Source organism: Spea bombifrons, chromosome 5 (genome assembly GCF_027358695.1).
Source record: "Spea bombifrons isolate aSpeBom1 chromosome 5, aSpeBom1.2.pri, whole genome shotgun sequence".
Classification (NCBI taxonomy): domain Eukaryota; kingdom Metazoa; phylum Chordata; class Amphibia; order Anura; family Pelobatidae; genus Spea; species Spea bombifrons.
In genome coordinates this window covers 61,827,627-61,853,681 of record NC_071091.1, presented here as the reverse complement: position 1 = coordinate 61,853,681, position 26,055 = coordinate 61,827,627, and the positions used below count along the sequence as shown (strand labels likewise).

The 26,055-nt window shown below is 38.5% G+C and overlaps 1 protein-coding gene across 1 annotated transcript in view; it reads right to left on the bottom strand.

Moving 5' to 3' along the window:
• ADAMTS16 (ADAM metallopeptidase with thrombospondin type 1 motif 16) overlaps positions 1-25,755 on the bottom strand; it is a 74,679-nt gene extending 48,924 nt beyond the window's left edge. The window contains exons 1-4 of the mRNA XM_053468280.1: positions 25,276-25,755; positions 25,037-25,142; positions 17,820-18,145; positions 755-1,049 (exon numbers count right to left, since the gene is read on the bottom strand). Of these exons, the coding sequence (XP_053324255.1) occupies positions 755-1,049; positions 17,820-18,145; positions 25,037-25,142; positions 25,276-25,329 (781 nt within the window). The 5' untranslated portion in view covers positions 25,330-25,755. The remainder of the gene's footprint in view (positions 1-754; positions 1,050-17,819; positions 18,146-25,036; positions 25,143-25,275) is intronic.
• Between the last annotated feature and the right edge of the window lie 300 nt (positions 25,756-26,055).

Below are 26,055 nucleotides of genomic sequence, written 5' to 3'. Positions count from 1 at the left end.
AGACAGAATAAAAAAACAATGAATCGACAAAACAGAAAATTCTTCATAGAACAGGAACAACCCAACTGCACTTTATTGTAGTTAAAAAGCCCTAAAAAATCATTACTAAAAATATATTATGTTATCGATATCTAGGTTTGTACATATGTAAAAAAAATCTAAAATTCTTTATTACAGTAACAAATAAGTGTTTTCTTTTTAGTTCTAGGTTTCTTGTATAACAGTATAAGCTTGACTATTGAAAGAAAAAAAATACTTAAAACGAATATATAAAAGTGTAAAACTGTGCCCTTGAAGTATCATTTAGTAATATTGTAAATCAGTCTGGATGATCACTGGATAAGTACTGTGGGACACAATTAAATGCAATGCACTTATTGACTTAGAAACACGAGTCCAAAATCCTTTTGGGGATCAAGTTTTATTAAACTTAAGTAATGTTATTTGCTCATTATTATAACAATATGATTTTTATCAATGAACACACACACACAAAATATTTTAGCTGTCTCTTGGCTATTGGTCTTCCTGTTTTGAGGAAGTAAAGGTTATTTTGTCAAGTATAGAACGCGATGATAAAGCCCAGAAACGGATATGTCCATTCATTAACAGCCCTTACGGAGACACCTCCTCTGGGACTTCATGCTGAATTATTTTACAAACCTAAAACATGTTTAGATGTTATGAACAAGCAGTATAAATATATAGCCATATAATATGATTTTCTTTTGAATATAAAAAGTCCCTTACATACATTTCTTGCGTCTTCCACAGTAGTGCTGTTTGTCATGTTGCCCGTGTCTTTGGTCCTTTTGGTGGTTGTGCTGATGAGATGAATTCTCTTGGTGAAGATAGTTGTGGTTTTCAAGTTCCTGCTGCCTCTCAACTAGCATTGTTTCTTTGTCCCTGTACAAATGATTCTCAACCGATCGCTTGTATAAAACATGGGGCTGGTGACCGTTTGAAGAAGAGTAATTGTGTTTTAGAGTTATGTGCGTAGGCAGTGGTTTCAAAAAATAATCAGCTTCCGGTGTCCTTATTAAACCTGACTAGAAAGAGAAACATCATGAATTATGTAATGTTCAATATTTAATAAATTGTAGCAATTGTAAATCATTATTATTAATCTATACAGCTTTAACAGCTTTTGTACAAATTTTTTGGTCATTCTTGACCGCTAGTAAAATAAGCCAACCTCCAAACACTTTAAGATTAATTAATATTAAGTATGTCGTACCTCCACCAAAAATACTTCTCTTCTATCTGAAGAGAAAACCTTCACATTTGAAGTAGGTATTTCTTTTTTTTTTTCTTCAATAACAATATATATATACACACACACACATATATATACATACACACATATATATTATACATCCATGTAATATATATATATATATATATATATATATATATATATATATGTATTATATATATATATACACACACACACATAATTCTGTCAGGAGGGGAGAACAGCTCCCATGGTCTGTACACCGTGACAAAGCAATGATGTAACATGTCATTTGGCAAAACCCTCTAAATTCTTACTTCATCATTCATAACAAGTTCATATTTCAGGCCTCGGTTACTAGTGTAGCAATACAAAAGAAAACCAGTAGATGTGTCACTATAATTTATGGTGGGTCTGTGAGCCAAAGGAAATCTCATGACACACATCATGACAGGAATTTCCTTATCTTCCACTTATGTTAAATCATTAATACAAACAGTAGAAAGGCATCACGTGTACTGAAGTTGTAGAACAATATGAAGATAACAATAAAAATTATTTGATCGCATAAGTACCGTAATACCTACGGGTAATGAGGCTGTTCCTCAAGGCAGCAGTTTAATTGATAAAATTACTTAGAGTTGGGACCCCGTGGACAAATTAATTCATCAAAAAAAAGGTGGCACAAGGACCACTAGGACAAAACAGCCAGTGCATGGGAGTTCACGCCTGGGCAGTTCTGATAGATTCTCTGTTTTGTTTTCTGTGCAAACTCTAGTACTCTCAGAACGTGACATGTGGATGGGACATGTGGAAGGCTTTCTGGGTCAACTCGGCATTCGATGGTTTAGCAGTAAAACTACGGATGGAGTTCCTCTTTAGGGACAGTAAAATTATAGTCACTGTAAACACTGTTTTCTCTTTGGAGCACATCACAACATAAACAAAGGATCCAGACTGCCCCCCCACCACCACCAACAACAACAACACTGGAATATTAGCACTAGGATTATTTATTATTTTTTACAGAGAAATACTATCCTGCTGTATCTGGGGAGGTAGAGAGATAAGGTGATATTATGCACCATATACAATTAGATTTGCTTCAAGTAAGGTTGCCAACTAGCCAATATCCGGTTAGGACCAATAATGAACTTAAGGATGCATTATCTTTCCATAAATTTCAACCAATTGACAAGCCTCCTGCTGGCGATTTGAAATGTTGGGAGGTATGTCAAAGGCATCATATTTTCAAGAACAGTTATATATTTAGAAAGTCACTGAAGAAACTGATGGATTTTAGAAAAGGTTGAGGTTTCCAGACACACTAGCTAACAATACCAGTTTTACATATTTTGCAAAAGGCTTTATGCCTGAAGGCATAGGACTTTATGCCTTGAAGGTACAAAATAATAAGGAATATATCTGTCAATGTTTAGCCATTTCAGCAGATTATCAAGAAAGCCCTATAAACCCAGGCCTCCCCACCATAACTTACCCTGCCAGAATTATCCCAGCAGTATCAGTGTAATGTTTGCAAAGATTTATTTAACGCAGGACTACATAATTAGATTTTTTTATTAATGGTTTAATGAATCAACAGCAGTATAACCAAGTCTATCTAAAAAGTAAATATGTTCTAGTCAACATAAGATATAGAGCTAGCAAGAAATTTAGACTCTGTCTCAAGGATAAATATTGATGGTTGCATTAATGAATTAGTTATAAATAAATCCCTTTTTGTCCATTTTCTGCTTGCACGAGTTATATAGCATTTTATTACCATTGCCTCCTTTCATTAAACGAAAACCTTTTTGTAGCTTTGCGAAAACACAATTTTCCACGTGCAGTGCAAACAAGGCAGACAAAGGATTGTCTCCTAACTACACGTAACACATAGCAATGCATTCACAGCTGTTGCCTTTTCATTCCTCCACCTTCTGGGACTATGAGAAATGGGCTTGGTGCCAGGCAAGTCTAGGCTGCAGCAGAAACATTTTCATGACAATTTCTAAGAAATGGCATGCTATTTATCTAGCCTGCAGTTTGAAGATGGGAGGTCAGCCTGGCAACCAGGAGCCTGAGTAGATAATCTAAGGTGGGAAGGCAGGAGGACAAAGTCCATTCGTTTTGTACATAAAAGTCTACAGGAGATTACTTACAGTTTTCCTATGTGTTATAACAAATATAACCCTATGTGACAATTACTTATTTCATGTATTAATAAATACTGTGAATTACAGCATGTGTAATCACTACAACATGTTACACATTTAATCCACAAAATCACCTCTCTCTACAGGGAATAAAATAACAACCCTATTCCCTTGGCATACTTAGTCCAGTTATATGAAATGTATATTTTTTATTTTTTGGAACAAGTTTATAAAGAATGTCAACCTTTCTTTATTAAACCCAAATCTGTCAAACAAAAAAAAAAGATGAGAATCATGAATAGACAAAGATATGGTTCAAATGGTAAAACAGCTCCAGTCACTAGAACGTGAGAATCTCGGTTTCTGAAATGGTTTCTGGCCATCCCAGAAGAGTGGAAGTTGGTATAGATGCAAAAAGGCAATGTCATTAAAGTCCATGTTCATATAATGGTAAGGTGTCCCAATACTTTTGTCCATTTAGTGTGTGTGTGTGTGTATACACTTCACACACACACGCAACAGAACAGCCCCGTAGGGAAAGAATTGGACGGAGGGGCCCCATGAATGAAGTGCTGGACGAGGTACCCCGTTGAATGCCTAGTGTTAAGGGTTAAGGCATGACTAGGCAAAATTTTAGCACCTAGGGTGTTAAGCCTTTGAGGCACGTGCAAGACCAGAAGGGAGGGGGTAATTGCCCTCCCTGAGGGGGTATATTAAAGGGGGGGTTTATGCTATAGGGTCAGCATTTTAAAAAAAAATATTTTCCCGCCCATCCCTCCCTGATTTTTGCATTAGCCGGGGGCTCAGGTTTTTTACGCTGGTACGGTGCAGGAGTTAACCATCTAGGTGTGGTTACTTGTGGTGCACAGAGGTATAAGTGCAGGACTCTCCAGGGGCAGCTGCCCCAGTGAATCGTATGGTCATGTGACTGCCGCGCTGGGGGACGCCGGCAGTTCCAGCAGGGATACAGGTGGATACGCCCATACCAGCAGGTTACTCCATGGTTATGATTGGTTATCATTGTTGTTGTTATTTTGACGGTAAAATGTTTATATACTGGGCCAAAATATGTTTGGCTAATAAACGGTTATTAAGTTATCAATGATGTAAACATTTAATAAAGGTTGAGTGTCGCGGTGCTGTGTTATATGCGGTCCGCACCGCGGACAAATAAAATCCATAGTTGACAATTAATAAAGTTTTTGAAATAAAGAATTGTCTCTTGTTTTATTTAGAAGGGGGGGGGGGGACCGAAACTGGACGCTACTTAATTCATGTATATATAAATCATGTTTATAGGACTACCACTGTTACAACAAATTAAGTGAAATATTTAAAAATAGGCAATATAAAAATAGACAAAATAAAAATGACAATAACTTCATTCACTTTTGTTGATAGCAGGCTACACAGGACCACGAAAGCAGGTTACGTGATATGCTGTTTTTGCCTCCTTTAGTCAGTGACTGCTCAGGCATACCTTTACTACCTTGGGGTTTATTTAAAAAAAAAAAAAGTATAGGTATGGTTTCTTAAGTTTGTTGTTTTTGGCTTTTCTATTAGGGTTTGATTACCCTTCGGAATACCCATGGTATTTAAGAATACAGGTGAGCCATTTTTTGTATGATAAGCATTAAAAAAATAGCCCTATTTGACCTGCAAAAATTAATACACGAAACAACGTAACTTAGAAAGATGCAAATTACAGTTCAACTAATAAACAACAAAGTTCTAAAAAGCTCTTATTTCTGTGTACAAAATAGTCCTGGTAAAGAAGGAGTTATCTCTACCCTACAGAGATTTGTTTTTTTTTTTGGGGGGGGGGTCTTTGTGGGGTAAATATCATGAATCAATTACACTTAACACATAGTACAAACCAATAGTGTGGTTTAATAAATTATATTAAATGCCATGACATTAAAAGTTATGCTTTATTGGTTGAAAATTATCATGCAAAAGAGAAATGTATATGTTTAACTGATTTCGGAACACAGTGTTCCAAAGGGATTATTGAGCTGCTTCTTTATGTGAATATGTGCCTATTATTAGCAACTAAAAGACACCCCAGTAGCACCAGTTCATGTTAAAGAGTATGAATTCTCATCTTTGAAGCTTTTTGGACAGTTTTCCAAATTAACAAAGCCAAGTATTGGCTTTTATTGCCATTGGCTTTTCAGCGATTATCAGTAAATTAAAAACACAGCTTGAGTTGTATATTTTAAGGATTTTTAAGGATTTTGTTTTGCCTCCAGTGTTTAGTCTTGGCAGAAGCCAACAATTGACTATTTCTTAAACCCAAAGGTGTGTCTTTAGCAACGGATAATTGTATCACAGAAATAGAAGTCAGATCTTTGAATTTCTGAATTCCCTGTTTTAACATTAATTATACTCAATCCAAGTTGGCTCAATAAAATTTGTGGTGAAGTACATTACAAACAAAAACTAACCATGAAAGACAATGCAGGCTATGTATTATAGATATGCACCACTCCTAAACCACCGCAATATCACATCTGCCACAGAACATCGCCTCAAGCCCTAGACCAGGCAACAATACCTCAATGGAAGTCATTTCAGATTATCTACCCACCATAGATTAACACAGAGTAGATGTAATCCTAATTGTCTTCCTTTCTTAAGTTTTTATTGCTTAATACCTTTAGCCACAATTGAGAAAAAGTATATTTTGGCAAATTTCAGCAAAAATATTACAATTTTATATAGCTTGGTGTCATCCACCAGACAAGCCAGAAGACATTTTCCCACAGGAATCTCGTAGTTATGCAAGGGATTCTGGGTAGGCATATGCAAACAAGGTTAACAATGATCACCTTTTTTGCCTCTATATCCACTTTATACAGCCAGTATTACAACCTCATGATAATGAGTCCCCTTAAGGATGAAACATCTGTCCATGAGTGATCTGGCTATTGTACCTCCTTCCCGGACCTTGTTTGCACATGCCCACCCAGATTTCAGTGGAAAGAGCAAGTCGTAGATGAGGGGGGATGTTTAATAACACCCAATTTTATATATATATATATATATATATATATATATATATATATATATATATATATATATATATATATATATATATATATATACATATATACATATACACACACACACACACACACACACCAACAATCCTCAGACTCCACTGCAAATTTAGCCCATGTCTCATTTGTATTTGTGGAGGTATGTCCTAAGTTCTGTTTAGGTTTGGGTCTGCAGTCTGTCTTTTTTAGCCTCAATGAGGTACAGAAACTTAGAGGTAGACAAGTAGGCATGGGCATGGAAACAGCCATGCAAAAAACAATCTGGACCCCAGCCAGGCTGGCTGGCAGAGCTGAACTGACTAGATTCCGGATGTTCTGAATATCAGGATTGGCGTACGAACCCACTGCCAGACAGGGAGATCATGCTTTAAACTGGTTCCCACTCTCATCTAGTACACAGTCCTCCTTCTACTAATTAGATGGACAGAAGCAGGCATCTGGCTTGAGCTTGCACCGGCTACCCAGTCAATCTCATAACAGAATAAGCCCAACAGATTTGAAGACAAAATAGTCAGATGAACAGATTCTAAAAGAAATATTAAAAACCCAACTTTCTAGCTAACTTATTTAAAAGCTGCGCAACAATCGAGTCCAGTAATACAGCAGACCAAACCACATGTCCAAATGGCACTGTGTGGCAAATCTACAAAAAAGATAGATTTCTGTGGGAAAAGCAAGTCTTCTGGCTTGTCTGGTGGACGTAGATGAGTGTTTAATAATGCCTGCTATGTGTATGCATAATAGATATATATATATATATATATATATATATATACATACATACATATACATATATATATACACATATATATATATATACATACATACATACACACACACACGCACACACACACACACATGCCCCCCAACTGTCCCGATTTATGCGGGACAGTCCCGATTTCGGGTCTCTGTCCCGCTTTGCAGGGGCAGAGGAAGGGTGAGGCGAGAGCGATGCTCACCTCAGGTGCAGCTGCGGGGGGCACACAGCCACCCGATCAGCAGCTGCAGCCTGCAGACTAGCTGGGAGATTGCAATCTCCCTCTAGTCGGCTCAACATTAGGGAGCGCGAGGTCTGAAAAGACAGACCTCGCACTCCCACCGCAGGATACAGAATGGAAGCAGAAGGAAGAAGGATGAAGGATGGTGGAATAGGTAAGAAATGGGGAGAAAACGGGTGTAAGGGCAGTGTATGTGTATGTATGTGTTTGTAAGCTTGTATGTGTATGGGCCGGTGTGTGTAAGAGCAGTATAGGTATTTGTTAGCTGGTGTGTAAAGGCAGTGTATGTGTATAGATGTGTGTGTAAGGGCAGTGTAAATGTGTTTGTAAGGGCAGTGTACGTGTATGTGTGTGTGTAAGGGCAGTGTATGTGTTTATGTGTGTGTATGTGTAAGGGAAGTATGTGTGTGTGTGTGTGTGTGTGTAAGGGCAGTGAATGTGTATTTGTGTGTGTGTGCGCGTGTGTATAAAGGCAGTGTATGTGTATATATGTGTGTTTATGGGCAGGTGTGTGTAAGGGCAGTGTAAGGTGCATATGTGTGTGTGTAAAGTCAGTGTATGTGTATACGTGTGTTTATGGCCAGGTGTGTGTAAGGGCAGTGTATATGTGTGTGTAAGGGCAGTGTATGTGTATATGTGTGTTTATGGGCAGGTGTGTGTAAGGTCCTGGGAGGGAGGCTTACATTAGCCTTTTTTCATTAAAAAAAAAAATATTTGCTGCTGTTGACTACTCTTCCAATGATACTCAGCCACCATTATGGTGGACACCTGGCTGAGAATCATGGGAATTTTTGTTTACAGCTAGCATCTGCAGCTTTACTGTTGCTGCACTTCCCATGACTCTCAGCCAGCATCATGGAAGTAGTATGTCTGGCTGAGCCTCATGGGAATTCAATTCAATGTATTGGTTATTTTTAATACTCATAACTGCTGATAAAAACAAAGTGTGTTTTAAGTGGCGATGCAAGCGCAACATTGGTGAGTTCCGCAAGATAAAAAAAAAAAAAATAATAAAAAAAAGGTGTCCCTCTTTCACATTTTGAAATGTTGGGAGGTATGATATAGATATACCGTATTGGCTCGGATATAGGCCGCCCCCGTATATAGGCCGCACCCTAAAAGTTTGGTGCTTTTTTAAAGAAAAAGTTTTTTTTCTTTAAAAAAGCACCAAAAAAAACATGCTGCCACTCTGTCCCCCCCCCGAGATACGCTGCCGCTGTCCTCCCTCCCCGTGATATACTGCCGCTGTCCTCCCTCCCCGAGATACGCTGCCGCTGTCCTCCCTCCCCGAGATACGCTGCCGCTGTCCTCCCTCCCCGCGATACGCTGCCGATGTCCTCCCTCCCCGCGATACGCTGCCGCTGTCCTCCCTCGCCGCGATACGCTGCCGCTGTCTTCCCTCCCCGCGATACGCTGCCGCTGTCCTCCTCTGCCCCCCCCTCCTTGACTTACCGGAGCAGACTCCCGGGTGTCTTGCGGGGCCGGCGAGGGACATCTACGCAATGCGCGTATGCAACTTCCGGTACCGGTACCGGAAGTTGCATGCGCGTATTGCGTAGATGTCTCCCGCCGGCCCCGCAAGACACCCGGGAGTCTGCTCCGGTAAGTCGGGGGTGGGCAGAGGTAAAACGCTTAGATAACCTCCCGTGCCGGCACCCCCCCCCGTGGGAAGTGCTGGCAGGGGAGGCTGTCTGAGCGTATCGGGGAGAAGGATGCAGGTCCCCTGCACCGCTGCGGGGGATCTGTATCTTAACCCCGCTGCCTGCCCGGCGCCCGGGACTGCATGTCCCGGGCGTCGGGCGCTAGACCCCGAATATAGGCCGCACCCCCACTTTAAAAACTTAAAGTGGGGGAAAAAAGTGCGGCCTATATTCGAGCCAATACGGTATATTATACACACGCATACATACATATACCAACAAGTTCAGGTGCAACTGCTTTCAGGCACTTTTAAAAGTACTTGATAAAAGACAAAAGTTAAATGTTCCAACCAAGGTTGTTCATGTTACTTCATTATACTGAAACAAGTACTTGTTTACAAACTAAAATGTCATTTTATAACCTACAGTAATATATGCTTCGCACATATGCTTCAAAGGACGTAATATCGCCTACTCTATGCAGCTAATCGCTGTTAGGAAACACTTCAATTGACATAAATGGAAATGTATTCAGCAAGTCTAGAAATCTCATACATCTCAAACCTAGAAATCTCATACAAATCAGCAATACTGTGCAGGACTCCCATCATATAAGTATCACATTAAAATGAGTGATCAGAAATATTGTATTGTTTTGATATGGTAGTAGTTGTTATGTAACACAATACTTTCAGAAAGCTGCGTATTTGTCATGTGTATGTGTTCTCACCTTGTTATTTTAGTCCAGTCTACTAGACAAGCACCCTCGCTCCTAATCATACTACCATAGAATAACTCGGTGTTAATCACTCAGCCGGATCAGCTGAGTGGCATTTGGGCAGGAAAAGTCACCCAAATCATCACATGACCTTCTACAAAGACAGCCTCAAGGTCTACAGAAGAAGAAAGTATGAAACAGACTTAAAAACTTATTCTTGAATGCTAAATTACATTACTGTACCCAGCACTGTACCCAAAAGCTCAAAGAAAATATGTTTTCAACGGACTTCCCCTTGAAAGATTATGCTTTTCAGTGCATACAATGGCTGGAGTGGACCTTTAACATTTTATTTCACTTTACAAAGTCTTAGACAATTATTTGCAGTCAGACATTTTGTGACCCAAACTAATTGATATCAAATGTTTCCAATTATGTAACACCGGGAACTCAAATTAGGAGTATTGTAGTCTTTAATTAGATGGCATACACGGTGAGATTCACATCAGAACTAACAAAACACTGACGTGGTTTAGTTTTAGAGATTTTAAAGTGATAAAGACTTACCCAATAACTAAAAAATAATTAGCAATCCTTTAAAGCAATGTATGTAGAATTAAATGCAAATAAAATATTTCAAATTTGTTTAAAGGTGAGCTGTCACTATCACAACAAATTACGGTAATTTATGTAAACTTCTTGCAGCATGTTTTTTTTTTTGGTCTACCAATTAGTGTAATTGTTTAGGAGATACCTAGGTTCAAAAGTCCCCTCTTGTAAGCGGAGATTGGTTTCTCATTGGAACAACCAGCATTATCTCACAACATTCCTGTCCTGAAGTTACCTCTCTATTCCTTCTCCAAGCTTACAAGGGCAGTCTAAGACAGTATTTTAACAATCAGCATTTAACAGGAGAAGAAACAATCAAGCAAAACCTCTTTTTAAAATCCGAAAACAATTTCTTTGCAAATTTTCATTTAACAGCAACAAAGTTAACAGTATAGAGCTACTTGGACCTGATTATGGAGAGTTAGTTGGTAAGGGCTCTTTTTTTGTCTTTTTGTAATTGGTGATTTTCCCACTTTTCTCCAAATCGAATCACCCCAAAGACTACTTTTAGTCTATCATCAATTGTATCATCTCCAAACAAAATTGTGTGGCGGCCCTTTTGGGTTGCCCCATCCCTCAGATGACTCCAGCGGTCCTCCTCTGCAGGGAAGGACCAAGAAGATCTGGCTCTACCGCAGGCCTTCTGGCAGAGGTCTCATATCTCTCCAGTGAGCAACTGGAACTGTGAAATTGCCTATAGCAAAATGTTAAACTTTATTATTCTGTATTGCTATGCAAACTTTACACATTTAAAATGTCTACTCTATGTTTAAACTAACATTGCCCTCACAGATTTAGCCCAGGAGATGTTCGTTTGAAGCATAAAATAAAAATTGCGTTGTTGATACATTCTAACCTCTCCAGAAACATAATGAATGAAAATGTCTTTAGACACACGCTGGAATTTAAAGTTATTTAGCACAAATTAATCAAAACCAAACTCTCTGGTACAAGCTCTTGAAGAATAAATCTGTCAACCTTGAGGTATGGCAAATATACCTGTCAACCTCGAGGTATGGCAAATATAGTAATAGTATATGCCTGTGTTGAGATTCACGAACACTTTCTAAACCCCATCAAGAACGAAACACAGGGAAAAATCCAAGGCATACGTTTCTAATCGGCCACTTGAAATCCAAGAAAAAGATGGAATGATCCAAATTCTATGTTATTCTTCACCTGCATCAATACTTACATCATAACTCTGATCCACACATACTTGGAACCCAAAACACACCATCCCTATCATAAAGTAGCTGATGAATATGCTAAAGAATTTTATTACTTCATACGATTATTACTGAAATCCGTAAGCAGTTAAATCTAGCATCCATTCCAAGTATAATCTGGAAAGTGGCAGCAAGGGTCTAATGACTATAGAGACATTTGAGAATGTAGATTCCAGGAAAAATGTTAGTAATTAAAGGGACGGTCTACTGTCCTGAACAGCCTCACCAACAATGAATGCATTTTAAACTACTTAGTAGTTTAATATGCATTCTTTATCTGCCCCCCACCTACTTAGCTTGTGAAAATGTCATCTCTCTGAGACTCACAATAGTTTTGGTTGTTTGAAACTGGCAGAAAAGAGCTCCCGCTTAACTGGGAGTAGTTTCTGTGCATTTACACTGGGAATTTCATTAGAAAAGCAAAGGGGCTTGGATTTCTGACGAATGAGTCTATGCGTTAGCATGTAAAAAAAATGTAGCGTGTAAGGTAACACTCAACTACCGTTATAATCATATTTATATAGACCCAACAATGTAAGCAGTGGTTGTTACAGTACATTCAAAGGGTATGACAAAACTAGGACCAACAAAAATAAACCAATACACATACCTGGGAACTTCTCGGCTCCAGCTACCCGGAGCCTTCCCTTGCGGGACGCAGCCAGGACTGCACACTGACGTCGGTGGGCGGTCCCGCTGATGGCAGCGGGAAACAAGCACATTTAAAGAAAAAAATGGGCGGGCGTGTCAAGACCCCGCGACCCGGAGGATTCGGGTCTTGACCCGGAGAACAGGAGGAGCAGCGCTCACCCGGCAATCTCCGGGTCAAACCCGGAAAGTTCCCAGGTATGCCAATACATTAGGCGATGAGGGCCCTACTTGCAAACTTACAATCCAAATGCATTAAAAATGCATATGATCACTGGAGTACACCGTTAAAGATCCAGTAAAGCCTATTTTTCACACATTAGAAAACAATTGAGCAAATCTTATATTAATAGTAAGGTTTGGATCAATATCTCAAGTACTATGAGGATACAGCACGTTTTTTTTGTAATTACAGCTAAAGCACAGAACAATAATCACAATATTGTGGATTACTTTATTTTATGTGAAATAGATGTAACATTAAAATGTAATATCACCATGTCCATCAGGGTATATACAGTCACACTTTTGTGATCTGATGCATTTATACTATGTTGTAACTCTATTGCAGATACTAAGTTTAAATATCTTTCTGTGTTGAAAATGTCAGACTCTCAAAGCGTTTTCTCCAAGTTTGTAAATATACAACCCTAGGAAATGGATGTCAGGAGGACAGTTACCCACTGGATTGCATTTGAATGGATCTTATGTTTTTTTGACAATGTTCTCTGTGCTTTTTGATTTTGTTTTGGCCAGGACTGTCTATTGAGCTTGCTAAGTTGTGCGCCACATGGGTTTTAAGCTACTGCGATTGTGTTGCATTTGGCACTGCTTGCCACTGGGTAATCCTTAAATTAGCACTTGGAAAAGTTTAAACCTTAAAACGCTTTTCTAATAATTAGAATGTTTACATCAACTTTTTTTTAACATTTGTTTTTTAGATCCAGAAAACACCATTGCTTATGGTCTTTGTGAATAAAAATATGTTCCCATGTACCTGTGACTATGACCTTTCTGACAACAATATGTAATCACTGCAACGATGATCAAAGGAGATTGATATATACTCTCGCAAAGTGTGTCCTAAAAATGTAATGTTAATGGTCCAACAAAAAGGTTGTATCAACAGCGCAATACTAGTGTTATGCATTCATACCACCAGACTGATATGGCTATCCTGAACACACACATACCCATTACATTAAATTATATATATATATTTGTTTAACCAGATTTTGTGGGAAAACTGTCAGGAATTATGTCATTCTATAGTTATTGATCCCATACAACATGCCTTATTCCCATAGTGACGCATCAAGAGCCAAGTTCTCTCTGCATGGTATAGGGTGGAGGAATGAGTTCATTTACTGTGTCAATGCCAGACTTTTAAAACTATGAACGGTCTATGAAAGCAGGAATATTCTAGTAATGCACCTGCCAAAAAGATGGCTTCTTGTGAACAAGAGCACACATTTTAAACATAGTCAAACAATTTAACCCTATTTAGTAGTATATTTAAAAAATCTGCATTGAAAAACAGAAATTTGTGAAAGAACGATTAGAGTAAATGTATATACTAACTAAGCCATGTAAGACTACCATACCTAGAAATGCTTCGCCCGGAGATGCCAGATCAAGCACCGCTTCTCTGGTTCTCCTGGATACAGTGGTGAATTTCCGGGTCACAGGAGCAGAATTTAGGCACGCCCACACACTACCCAATTCCCCTTCCACACCCATGCAATTTTATTGTGTTTGAGGCTTGTCCTGCCCACTTATGCAGCTATCCCTGCCCACATATGTAGCTAGCCAAGCCCCCTCATGCATATAACCCCACACCTCAAAGCCACTTCCACAACAAGGGAGGGCTCTGGGTAGCCGAAGCCTGGAAGTTCCAAGGTGTTTAGATTACTTATAATCCAACAGGTTTACACACACACACACACACACTCTCATTTCCATGGTTTTGCTTTTTACTCTTTATTGTTTGTAGTAGGTTGGAGAATGTAGGCCTTAAAACATGTTTTCATTCTCAGAATTTAAATTGGTGCTTACACAATTTATTTTAGCACATATTAAACGCATATTGATTTGGTGTATTGTCTTTATCGTTACATTTACAAATAAACAGGAAATGGACAGTCTTGTATTTCAAATACATATACGCATATATACACGCACTATATGACCAAAAGTATGTGGACACCAATCCCAATTATTACGTTTAGATGTTTCAGCAAACAGGTTTATAAAATCAAGCACAGGCAGCCATCTCACCTACAAACATTGGCAAGGAAATGGGTCGTATTGAAGATTTTAAACATGGCACTGTCATAGGACGCCACCTTTGCCAGAAGTCCGTTTGTGAAATTGCTGCCATGCTAGATGTGCCGCAGTCCACTGTAAGTGTGATGAGTGTGAAGTGGAAGCGGAGTGACAACAGCTCAGCCAGAAAGCAGTAGGCCACGCACACTCACGGAGCTGGGTTCTCAAGTGCTGAATCATGCAGTGCGTTAAAATCATCTGTTCTCTCTAGCATCAATCACTACAAAGTTCCAAACTTCCACTGGAACCAAAATCTGTACAAGCACTGTGCACCAGGAGTTTCATGAAATGGGTTTCTACGGCCAAGCAGCTGCACACAAACTCAAGATCATTATGCACAAGGAGAAGCGTCAGCTGGAGCAGCGTAAAGCACACCGCCACTGGACTGTGGACAGAGGAGAAGTGTTCTCTAGAGTGATTAATCACGTTTCACTATATTGGAGTCTGACGGATGAATCGGAGTTGGGCAGATGCCAGGGGAACCATATCTACTACTGCTGTTTTTCAGGGTTTCGGCTAGTCCCCCTAATATGTGTGGTTGTTCCACTTTTATCATCTTAATATGTATAGTGGGAAGAAAAGAAAAGAGGGGGGTGAAATAGAAACATTGAAATACTTAATGGGATTTAATAAAGTACAGGAGGATCAGAGGCTTAGACGTAATGTAAAGAAGTTCTACTTTAGTGAGAGGGGGGTGTAACAGTCTCCCAGCAGCAGTGGAGAAGGCCAATACAGTGAGGGAATTTAAACAGGCATGTGATAGACATATAGCTCTCTTCACTAAAGGACTTGACCAAAAAGTTACATCAGGAAAAATGGGCAGACTCGATTTGCTGAGTTGTTCTTATATGCTGTCAAATTCTATGTTTCTATGTAATCTTCCACCATCTGAATTACATCTCACGCTTCTCGTCACCAGGCTACACATATGGATATTTCATAGTCATTCTTGATCATTTATGTTCTGAAGCAATTTATCATTTTACTAGCTCTTCTCCGAGTTCTCCCCAAAATGTCTATATCAGTCTGGAGATAGGGTCCGCAACTGTAATCAAAGTGGCGTTACCATCTTCTTCTTTTTTGCTACTAAAGCTTCAAGTTACACAATCCAGCACCCCACTAGCATTCATGAGAACTCTCCGGGTGAAGCGCTGCTTCTCCAGTTCTATATCCTACGGGCCAGGGGTCCTGATATGCCCCACCCATTCCTCTGTTAAATGGGGGTAGTCCTGTCGCATAAGCGTAGGCTCCGGATAGTCGATCCCCACAAGTTCCCAGGTATGCCCACTAGCATTTCCCAGCGCATTGTTGCATTGCCTGCTTACCTTTAAGACTCATATTGTCCTTGACAGCACATCAATCTAATTTTGCCTTTGGATTTTTACATCTCAAGTGCATTACTTTACATAAACCCACATTGTAAAATAAGGCTTTTACTCTGAAGAAAAAAAAGTCTGCATATGTCATAATTACAGAAAAATCCTTAACTTCTGGCAGGCCTCTGTGCATCAGACTAATGTTAGACGATGCCTGTCTTAATGGATAGCATTCACCAAACTAACAAACCACCACCACAGCATGTAACACCCTTGTCTAAAATCACAATATTAATAACCCCCACCCTTCTTATTTATATGTAGGTGCTCTGACCCAAATGAAACCCGCTGGATATTTTTTGCCTATATGAAGTTTGCCTTCCTAATGGAATTTCCATTGTATTTGTAGAAAACCTTAATAAATTAGTATTAAACATGAAAGTTGGGGGAAAAGAAGCAAATTACAAGAAAAAGCCTTCATAAAACAGACACAAATACTGCTTTTTATAGTGATTTTAGACCATTTCAAACAATATTTTGTTTCTTTAAAGCACGACCAGGGACTCCAGCTACTCATTAACAATGTTAAATGATCACTTTGAAGTTAATATGGTATGGTTCACTTACTTGGGTCACGGCATAATTATATTAAGAATGTTAACTAAGAATGTTCATCCATTTCAGTGGTCCGAGGTCCAACAATTAAATCGTTTTGCAGTAAAACTGGTTTGGGTATACTATATAATTTTAGAAAGCTTTTGTTCATCACTTTCAGTGATAGCATTAACTTGCTCTATTTTGATATAATTGCTGATAAGTTAGTTGGCAAGCAAAGCACATTTTTGTTGGTTTTGCTCAGACTCACTACTTCCTAGATCGGCAGCTTAAAAATTTGACATGGAGTTCTGATTTCTGTACCATATTACATTGCAGAAGAAACTGTTCATTGTTAATAAACTGCCTACACTCTTTTCTGAATGCTGAGGATGCCAGAAGGTTTAATAAATAACAGCAAAACAATCTGGCTAAGACTGTATGGATATGCATACGGTAACCAGTTTGATATACTTAGCGTACTCGGAAATCTAAAGATTGTCCATATCCATAACCACCCTTGCATCCTGTCAATTAAGTGAAATTGTCTACTACCAATATTCATTATTAAGATTTATGAATGCTGGTTGTTAACTGATTCTTGATGAAGCGTCCTGATTTAACTCTGCAACAGTTTTCCATTCCTACTTAAGCGACCCTAGCCTGCTGTTTCGGACTTTATCAAATAGACAATCTAGCCATTTTATGCATTTTAATGCAGATGACAGCCAAGTGCCTCCTTTATTTTTTACATATTGTCCCTTGCAAATCTATACTGGGATTCTGCAGAATACACAATATTAGTTTCCCCCTTTTTTCTGCCCCCAGCTGCTTAGCTTGCAGGAGAGTTCGTTTCAACAGACCTCTTGCTACCCGCACCCAGGTGGTATACCCATTGCCAGCGAACTCCAGCGCTGGCTTGGTCAGGGTTCATGGGAAGTCCGTGTGTATTTTTCAGTCGGAGCACTTTCTTGTCACTGATTGGCTGCTGTAAGCAAAGTCAAGACTACAGAGGGACAGTCCCAATGCAGCACAAGACTCTCAACATAGTCTAGTTCTGAGCGTGCAAGATCAGCTCAGCACTCCTAGCTGAGAGGTTAGCCATGGATGGCCCTTTAAAACACAATGAATTCAGGGAGATGGAACCACAACTCTCCAACATCTCTTAACAGCCATCACCTATTCATCTCTACATTATTTACAGATGAATACACAATAAAGTAGAAGTCATCAACCAGTAAACATGCTGTTTGCAATCAATACCTGCGTAATAGAGTTATCCTCACTTACCAAGCCATTGCATGTCGAGAGGGCTACAGATGAGTTCTCATGGGACAGCAGTGACCCTTGGTAGAAGCAAAAGTCTTGAGGAGAGTAAGACTCAGTAGATTTAGTCCTTCCATTTCCAAACGTTTGTATCGCAAATCCAGGTGTCAAAAGGTTCTCGGAAACTTTTAATGACAAAATCATATCCTGCCCAAATCCATGAAGCCTGAGGTGCAGTGGGTCGGTTTCAGTCTTCCCTAAGGATCTTTTCCTTCTCTGGTTATGGCTAATTTCATGAGTGACATACTTGCCATTTCTATCGACTTCATAAGCCACAACAATATTATAATCTGTGGAATGTAATATGGAAATAAATTAAAATTTAAACATTTCACTTCACTGTAGGTCATTAATAATACGAACCACATGGACAATACTAAAAAAGTTATCAGAAAATGACGAGGGACCCCTGACAAGCTCAGAATTTTCATTTTGTTGCTTTCATTGCTCTCTCATCCAGCGTCTTTCTCAATGTCTCCCTGCCTTCTCTGTCGACCGGTTCTGGGTCCTGGTCTCTTTTTCCGAAGCTCCGCTTCTACTCTTTTCTCTTCTTGTTCTTGTGTCTTCTTTAATTGTCTGCGTATTCAGGTACGTCAGCAAAAGGGAGGGGCAACGGCACCCACCATAGGGTCAGCTTCTCCCCGTTCCTCCAATAGGGGGAGAGGATGTGGGCTGTGGCTCCGCCCTTTGCTGAATTACCTGGATAACGGAGCCGACACCGGGGTGAAGTGGACGAAGAAAGAACACAGAAGAAGAGGTAACAGAAGAAGCAGAGCTGTGGAAAAAAAGACTGGGACACAGAGGTAGTTGACTGAGAAAGTAGGGAGAAACATCCCTTTGAATTTCATCTGAATCGAAAGGGCAGAAAACAAAATCTGTTGTCTGAAAACAAATGACCCAAAAACAAAAGAAACAAAAAAAAAACCTAGAATCGTTTCTGGTCCATTTGCACTAGTCTAGTATTTTCCATCAGCTTACACTGCATAAAACTATTCTTACCATGGCTCACTCCTCAGAATCTCCCTGGCACTAGCTCACCAACATTAAACTCAGTATAAGCTCATGTATTGCACACCATGGATACCCATCTGGCTTATTGCATCCTTTTAGTGCTCCTCAATAAGGCTCAAAAAACTTATCTGTGCACCTAAGTAGAGTTGTGAGATTTTCACCTGAAAATGTATCAAATCTCTGATACAACTGAGTCATGTCTGGGTTCAGCAAGGCCCACTCTATGGATCGGTTGGAATATCACTGTATGTTTTGAAGAACTGGTAAAACTTAGATCAGTAAAACTTAAAGTAAAGAAAACACAAGAGAATAAACTTGCTGTCACAGGTTAAATGGTATAACCATGCAAATAATTATAGGGCTTAAAGGATAAAGAACAACGAGGTCTACATGAGGAAATATGGTGATATCTGCAACACAGCAAAGACAGAAGGATCAAATCATTGCGAAAAGCTACTCTGAAGATCTGGTTAAATTATACACTGGTAACCTCTGTGGCTGCATATAGAATTAAAAGTAAAATTAAGAATGACTGCTGACTATAAGTATTTATATTAATTGTTATAGTCTCCAATGACAGCATGGATGAAAGTTTATCACTTAATTTGGCCATATAAATATGCTCTAAAACTTTAACTTTGGGCATAAAGTAACCTTGTTGCATAGTGTTTGCAAGTTTTGTGGAACCTGCAGCGAGCTTTCCACGTGAAGGTTCTGTTCCACACAAAGTGATGTAGTGTGTTTAGGAAATAAACTTTTGGGACAACCAAATTCAATAATTAAAACAACTTTTAGCTTATGCTTCTTGATTGCTTTGGAGATATTCAAGTGATGTTGATCATGAAAGCAGGGCCAGAAACACCTTGTACATTTCCTGCCCTGAATACTTGGCCCATTTGTCACAAAGGTTGTCTGCACCAATCAAAACGAATTACCAAGCAAAAGGCTACAGACATGAAAGGAATATATCCCTTATTTTAACACAATGTTAAATGTAGGGTTTGAGATCTGCACTAAACAGATCTAACACTGCCCATGTATTTCTGCAAGGAAAAGAGCATTGTTTCACTTAGAAACAATCCATGTTTACATTCTCTGGAGCTGCCAGTGCAGCATGACCTCAGGGTATATAAGCATGCATGAACTCATTCACGTGATGTTTCCAAGGCATTCTTGCCCAGTAGCTGGACACGGGGTGGTCTGCCATGGTGCTCCATCCGGCTTTCCACACTTTCTTCCACCACCTCGACTTTCTCGTCTTAAATTGGGCATTCCATAAGAAAACTAATTCATTATGGGAAGGATTTGTGATAGAGGTCTTTCTTTAATCGTAAATTTATTGATTCCAAAAAACAATTTTCCAGATGAGGTAAACTGGAGGAGAAAAAGCATCTTTTTTTAACCATCTTGAATAGGGTTGTGCGTGTACTGCATTTTCATGGTGACTACATCGAAATTTGACACTTAATGACACAGACTACAATGTTAATTAGCCTTAATCCAGATAATTAGTGATGTGGACCTTTTTATCCACTACTGCAGAGCTCATGTTTATTAATAGACTGTACATGATCACAGCTGAAAGCTGAGAACTAGAGATATTTGCAGACAATAGATCAAGTCATCAACCACTGAAATCAAAACGTTTATCTGAAATTACTGATTAAGTACCTTTACAGAATATTTTGATGCGCTGTGTATATTTTAAGTCAACATATTTACAAAATTAAACGCGTATGTGCGTTTTTAAATTTGTAATAAAAAACAAAATACAAAAAGGCCATTTTGGTAATCTTCAATATGTCAATATTCATGAAGAATTAATTAATGGCTAAAGGACACAAGGGGTGATCCCAGCTGGGGTTAACATTACCCAGTGAATATAAATCATGAACCAATTGAGAGTATTTGGTATGTTAGACATTTAAAAAACAAAAACAAAAAAAAAGCGTACAGCTTACATTTAGCTATATTTAAATCTATGAAATACTGAACTTATATTAAAATAAGAAAGTGAAATGTAATTTTTAATTAAGTTTGAAAAGAAAATGTAAAAATATTTTTCATTAGACTTTAGAATGCCAACTCGTTACGTAAACCTGTTTTGCCATTTTTTATACATTTTCTTATGGCTAATAAACCCGTATGGCCATGCTTTAATATAATACAAATAAACAATCTATGAAGTTACATATTTTCTATATTTTGAGGTTTAAACTACTTTGTTCCGTTTGTTGCTCCACTAAATAAAACATCAATGGGTTTTTGTTATTTTTATGTGATGTAATGTCGAAATAAAGTAATAAGAATAACACCCACCAATCCACAGATTATTTGGACATGAATAAATCAACTCATTCCATTACAAAGACAGTCGACAAACTAACCAGATGCTTAATGTGAAGATCTTTACATACAGTTTATGTATTACAAAATATTTGACATACAGCTACACAGAACAACAACAGATTAACATATATTTTAAAGTCATTTATTTTTCTCTCTCCTATCTTTGGCATTTACCCATTCTATCTAGTTAAAATAGAACTTTTCTTGTATAAGACTCTAATACACAGTGATTCTGTGTGAGAATTCTCTGAGCCTTTAAAAAGAAAGAATAGCTGTCAAAGATAATATTTGTTAAGCGAACTAAAGTCGTGTTGACACTCTTGCAAACGTGTCTGATTTATCACCAAACAATGCTCCCGAGGAAGACCATCGCAGAACCTCTCTTATCCTTGGCCAAGTAAGAGCAGGATGAAGATGATGAGAGGATACAAATACAGAAGTTGCAGCGTTTAACATATAAAGGGCTTATGCCATGCTAGGAGCCAGGTAGCCGCGGATACTAAAATTTGAGTTCAGGTACATAACTTTTGTACGTTTTTTTACATAATTATGTCCAGGCTAATGTGTGCAAGTAATCAATGCACGGTTATTGATAATGGATGCTGATGTTTACTCCTAGAGAGTAGTACGCCCTCAAGGGACCTCGTCACACATAGCATGACGCTAGTTTGTGGATTCTTTTCTTCCGGGCTCCTTATCAACATTTCAGGAACTCTGAGCAATTAACTCAAAAGGACACTGATGGACTGGAAAAGGAAGAGATAAGCCATTTCTAAATACACAATAATGATATTGTAATTGTGGGAGATGCCTTCAAAACCTTTTTTTGTGAAATAACAACCTAGGGCTATTTTTGTAAGTACAAAACATATTTACTTTAGCAGGTGTTAACGTAAATATTCACATATATGCATATACTTTTTAACGCACCGATGAAGACTGTGCTGATTTAGCCTTAACATTGACCCTGTGCTTTTCTTTTTTCCAAACTCAAACAGAATATGCAATTTGGCTCGTTATCACTATGGCGTTCATAGCCTTCAGCAAATGTTCATACATGTTTAAATATATATGCCACTAAACCAACCACAAATCTGCCTCGTCTTCTCATTTGGAGAGAAGTTTTTTTTACCCAGGAAGCAGGCAATAACAGGATTATAAATCTAATCTAAATGTTCTATCTGTGTACGTCATATTTATAGTACAATAAGCATTTACATAATAAACTTTCGATAGTTGTGCATAACTGGTATGCATATAAAAATACTACAACAAAAACAAACTATAACAACAAGTTTTCCTCTATGTACTGCACAAAAGCTGTTTGTTGGCTCGTAGCCATCAGAGACATAGTTCTGATACAGCAGACTAAGATAATATGGTACGCATGCTGGTAACCAAGGTCATCCTTCCTTATGGATGCTTTAACATAACCAACATTTCTGACTTGGTTACAGAACTAGGTTGCCATCCTTTGGGCTGCAGCCTAGTCTATTGATAGCAACTGAATAAAGAGCTACTTGCTAATATTCAGTGAAAATGTGTAATATCAAGCCAACCCCCAAAAGAGCATACAGCCTCATCATAAAATAGCGGACACAGAAGTTTTGTGGTGTTTAGGACATAAGACTGAACTTTTAGTTCTTATTATTGTATGAGAATAAGTGCACAAGTGAGGCTCTTTGACTACCAATCTAAGTAGACTTCCAACAACTGGTTAATACAGTAACAGACCCTGCAGAGTGATTAAGTCCCTATTTACATTGAATTACGTTGAGTTGGTCCCCTGGCTAAGGATAAAGCCTTCATATATTCATGTGAATCTTTGTGTTTTGTCATTAATGCATGTTTGTTGAAAAGCCAATACGCCACGCAACTGTTGTCAGCACAAACCTTTTACATAGACCCACAGATATCTTTTATTATTAGGTTAATTTCTATGGGCTGCAGTTTTACGCTGTGTCCAAAATCAACAGACCTGGGCCTTACCCTTAAAGTTGTGTGACAATACCAATGACAAAATTATAAAGATATTTAAAAATGCAATCAAATAAACACAAAACATATGTTTCTTAAATATCTATAACATTGGGTCAATCTTGTGTAAATTATTTTATAAAAATATATATATATATATATTTTTTTAATGTTACCGGTATTTTTAAGGAAATAGTGCTGGAAATCATGATTAGCGAAACTTCCCATTCATTCACACACAATAGCATTATGTTTAACTGCTTATCCCAGTGCTAGACTAAGATGTTAGCAGGTCATGGGCTACCTAGGCAACCTTAGGAATACTGGATTCAATTCACGGCAGAAGGGGCACTTGTAACCCAGTAATATTTACTCTGGACCCTAACAGTTTTTCTATTAGATACACTACCTCCTTAGATCACAGTTTCACAGCAGACCGGAAGGGAATCTCATGATTTTCCTTAACCTGTGTTCTAGGAAGTGAACCCATAAAACAGCTGGGGACGAAAGCAAGTGAAATAAACATGACAGAACTGCCATATAAGTGTTTCGGGGACTCTGCTGCCAAGCATGTCACAAACAGTGGTGAAGCATATCATATGTAAGACTATAGCATATACCTGGGCGAACAAAATCAGATTTTTCATTCACATAAATATGTACACATTCATCTATCGCCCCCTAGTGTAGTTACTGTAAAAAAAAAGTTGTATTGTGCTTGACACCATATGAACTGTATTTAACTCAAATTCTTTTAGCCATCACCAGTGTCACAGGGAAACCTCCCCAGGACAAGACCAGTGAGTGCAACATCATTTCTAGTAACCCAGTTATTAACCCTTTGATTGCACTTACCAATAGCACCAGAAGGGTAAATTATGCGAACCATGTATATAGAAACAAAGGAGTAATATAACAGTCTAATAGCTTTATGTTGTACCTTGACTAGTAAATTAAACCATAATCATCGCTGACTGAGAATACTGTTGAGTTGTTGTCCTTGGGGTGTATGAGAGGAAGCCTATCCTCTACCATAATTCCAGATTGTTAATATGCCTTTATTACACACATTTGTGTGATAAGCAAGTCCTTCCACAGTGACTGCTACATGATTTGGGCACACCTTACAAGGCAAGTAAACATAACCTATTGTTGTACTTTGTTGCCTTTGCTGTTAAGAGGTAGATCAGCAGAACCATTTCCTACTATTAACATGTTAATTGCTGGTTGGGCATAGCTTTCAAGCAGCACTTCTATTGCTCAATATTTAACATTTCACACTAGATATGATAACCATATATGCACTTAGAAAAATGCATCAAAGTCAAACAAAAGGGGTTTTGTACCTGTAACCATGTACATATATATTATGTTTATACAACTTATATTCAGACTTGTCTTTGCATCTAAAACATAAATACCCCTTTGATTATGCAAAAACCTGCTAGTACCACTGGCATTTAACATTATATATATTTTAGAATAGTCATTGACACTAAGCAATGCAATTTAAAGTGCCAATATACTATGTATCCTTGGACGTGTGTGTGTGTGTGTTATGTTTTTATATATACAATATAGACATAATAACAAACACATTCGCAATGTCCAGCAAGGACTAACATGCACCTGATCCCCTATCTGTAGTTAGCACTGAGCAAGCTGTTTTAATTAGCCTTGCTACATATGAATCTGGAGAGGAAACAATGGTACATGTACTATTGAACGCTGCATATTTTTCCCACTGCACTGGGCAACTGCCTCTCATTATAATGGATGATTCTCAAGACTACAACACACACAAAACCTCCTTCCCCCCAAGCAAAGCCTGTACAAGTACTTACCACTGTTATCAGTAAAGTCCAGTATATCAAAGTGCAATTCTGGAGATAGAGAGCCTTGGCTTCCAGCACCTATGGTTCTCCTTAAAGTAGCATATGCAGGTGTGTCCTAAGATTGGGAGCATTTTGGCAATAAAGAAAAATGAATAAATGCATTAATGATAAAATATCTCTCATATATGTATATATATAAAAAATAAACATAGACAATAAATCAGTAACAGATGGGTTGGTAAACTTACCTTATACAGAACTAGTGCAAGCAATAACCAACAGATACCATCTCTCAAATCCATAGCTTCCCTGTCCTCTTGCAGAACAGTCCAGGACAATCATAAGGCAGCTGTCTGTTCTCCAATGCAAAGCAGTTTATAGGATTTGCAATTTAATTTCAGACATCTATGCTATGATGTGCAATTCCAGTCGTTAAATAAACCGGCACATGCTGTGCATGCACTGCACAGACTTTCAGATAACTCTTTGAATTCTAGGGCTTTACTGCTGAATGGTGGGTCCATCCATCATATGTGTGCACCATGGGGTTTAGCTTGTTATTCTCTTCTAGATTGCAATCTGGATTGTGGTGATGCTTCATGCAGTGGAGAGATGTGGCATGGAGTGAGACAGGCAGGTGGAAGCAAAGCTTTCTTGAAGGAGGCTGTCTTTGACTGTGAGTGTCAGGAATCAGGATCCTTATGCTCTCCAAGCACCATGTGTCTGACTGCAGCAGCTTGAACCAACTCTTCCTACTAATTCTGGCCAGCCGGCTTCTGTTGCTGACTGACAGTGCCCTAAAGCCAATCAGTGGGATCTTTTTTCTGTGCAGTGGGCTGGAGATCCCTGCCTTGTGTACTTTAACTCACTATTGTCTTTCTGTATCCTCAAATACACCTTACAGATCATTTATATGTGCTAAGCAGTCACCACCTTCCTTTCATTAGGATTAGTTGTTATAAAAATCAGTATATATTCTCTTCTACTGAGCAGCTACTAAAATGAATGAGACTTATTGCTAACTATTT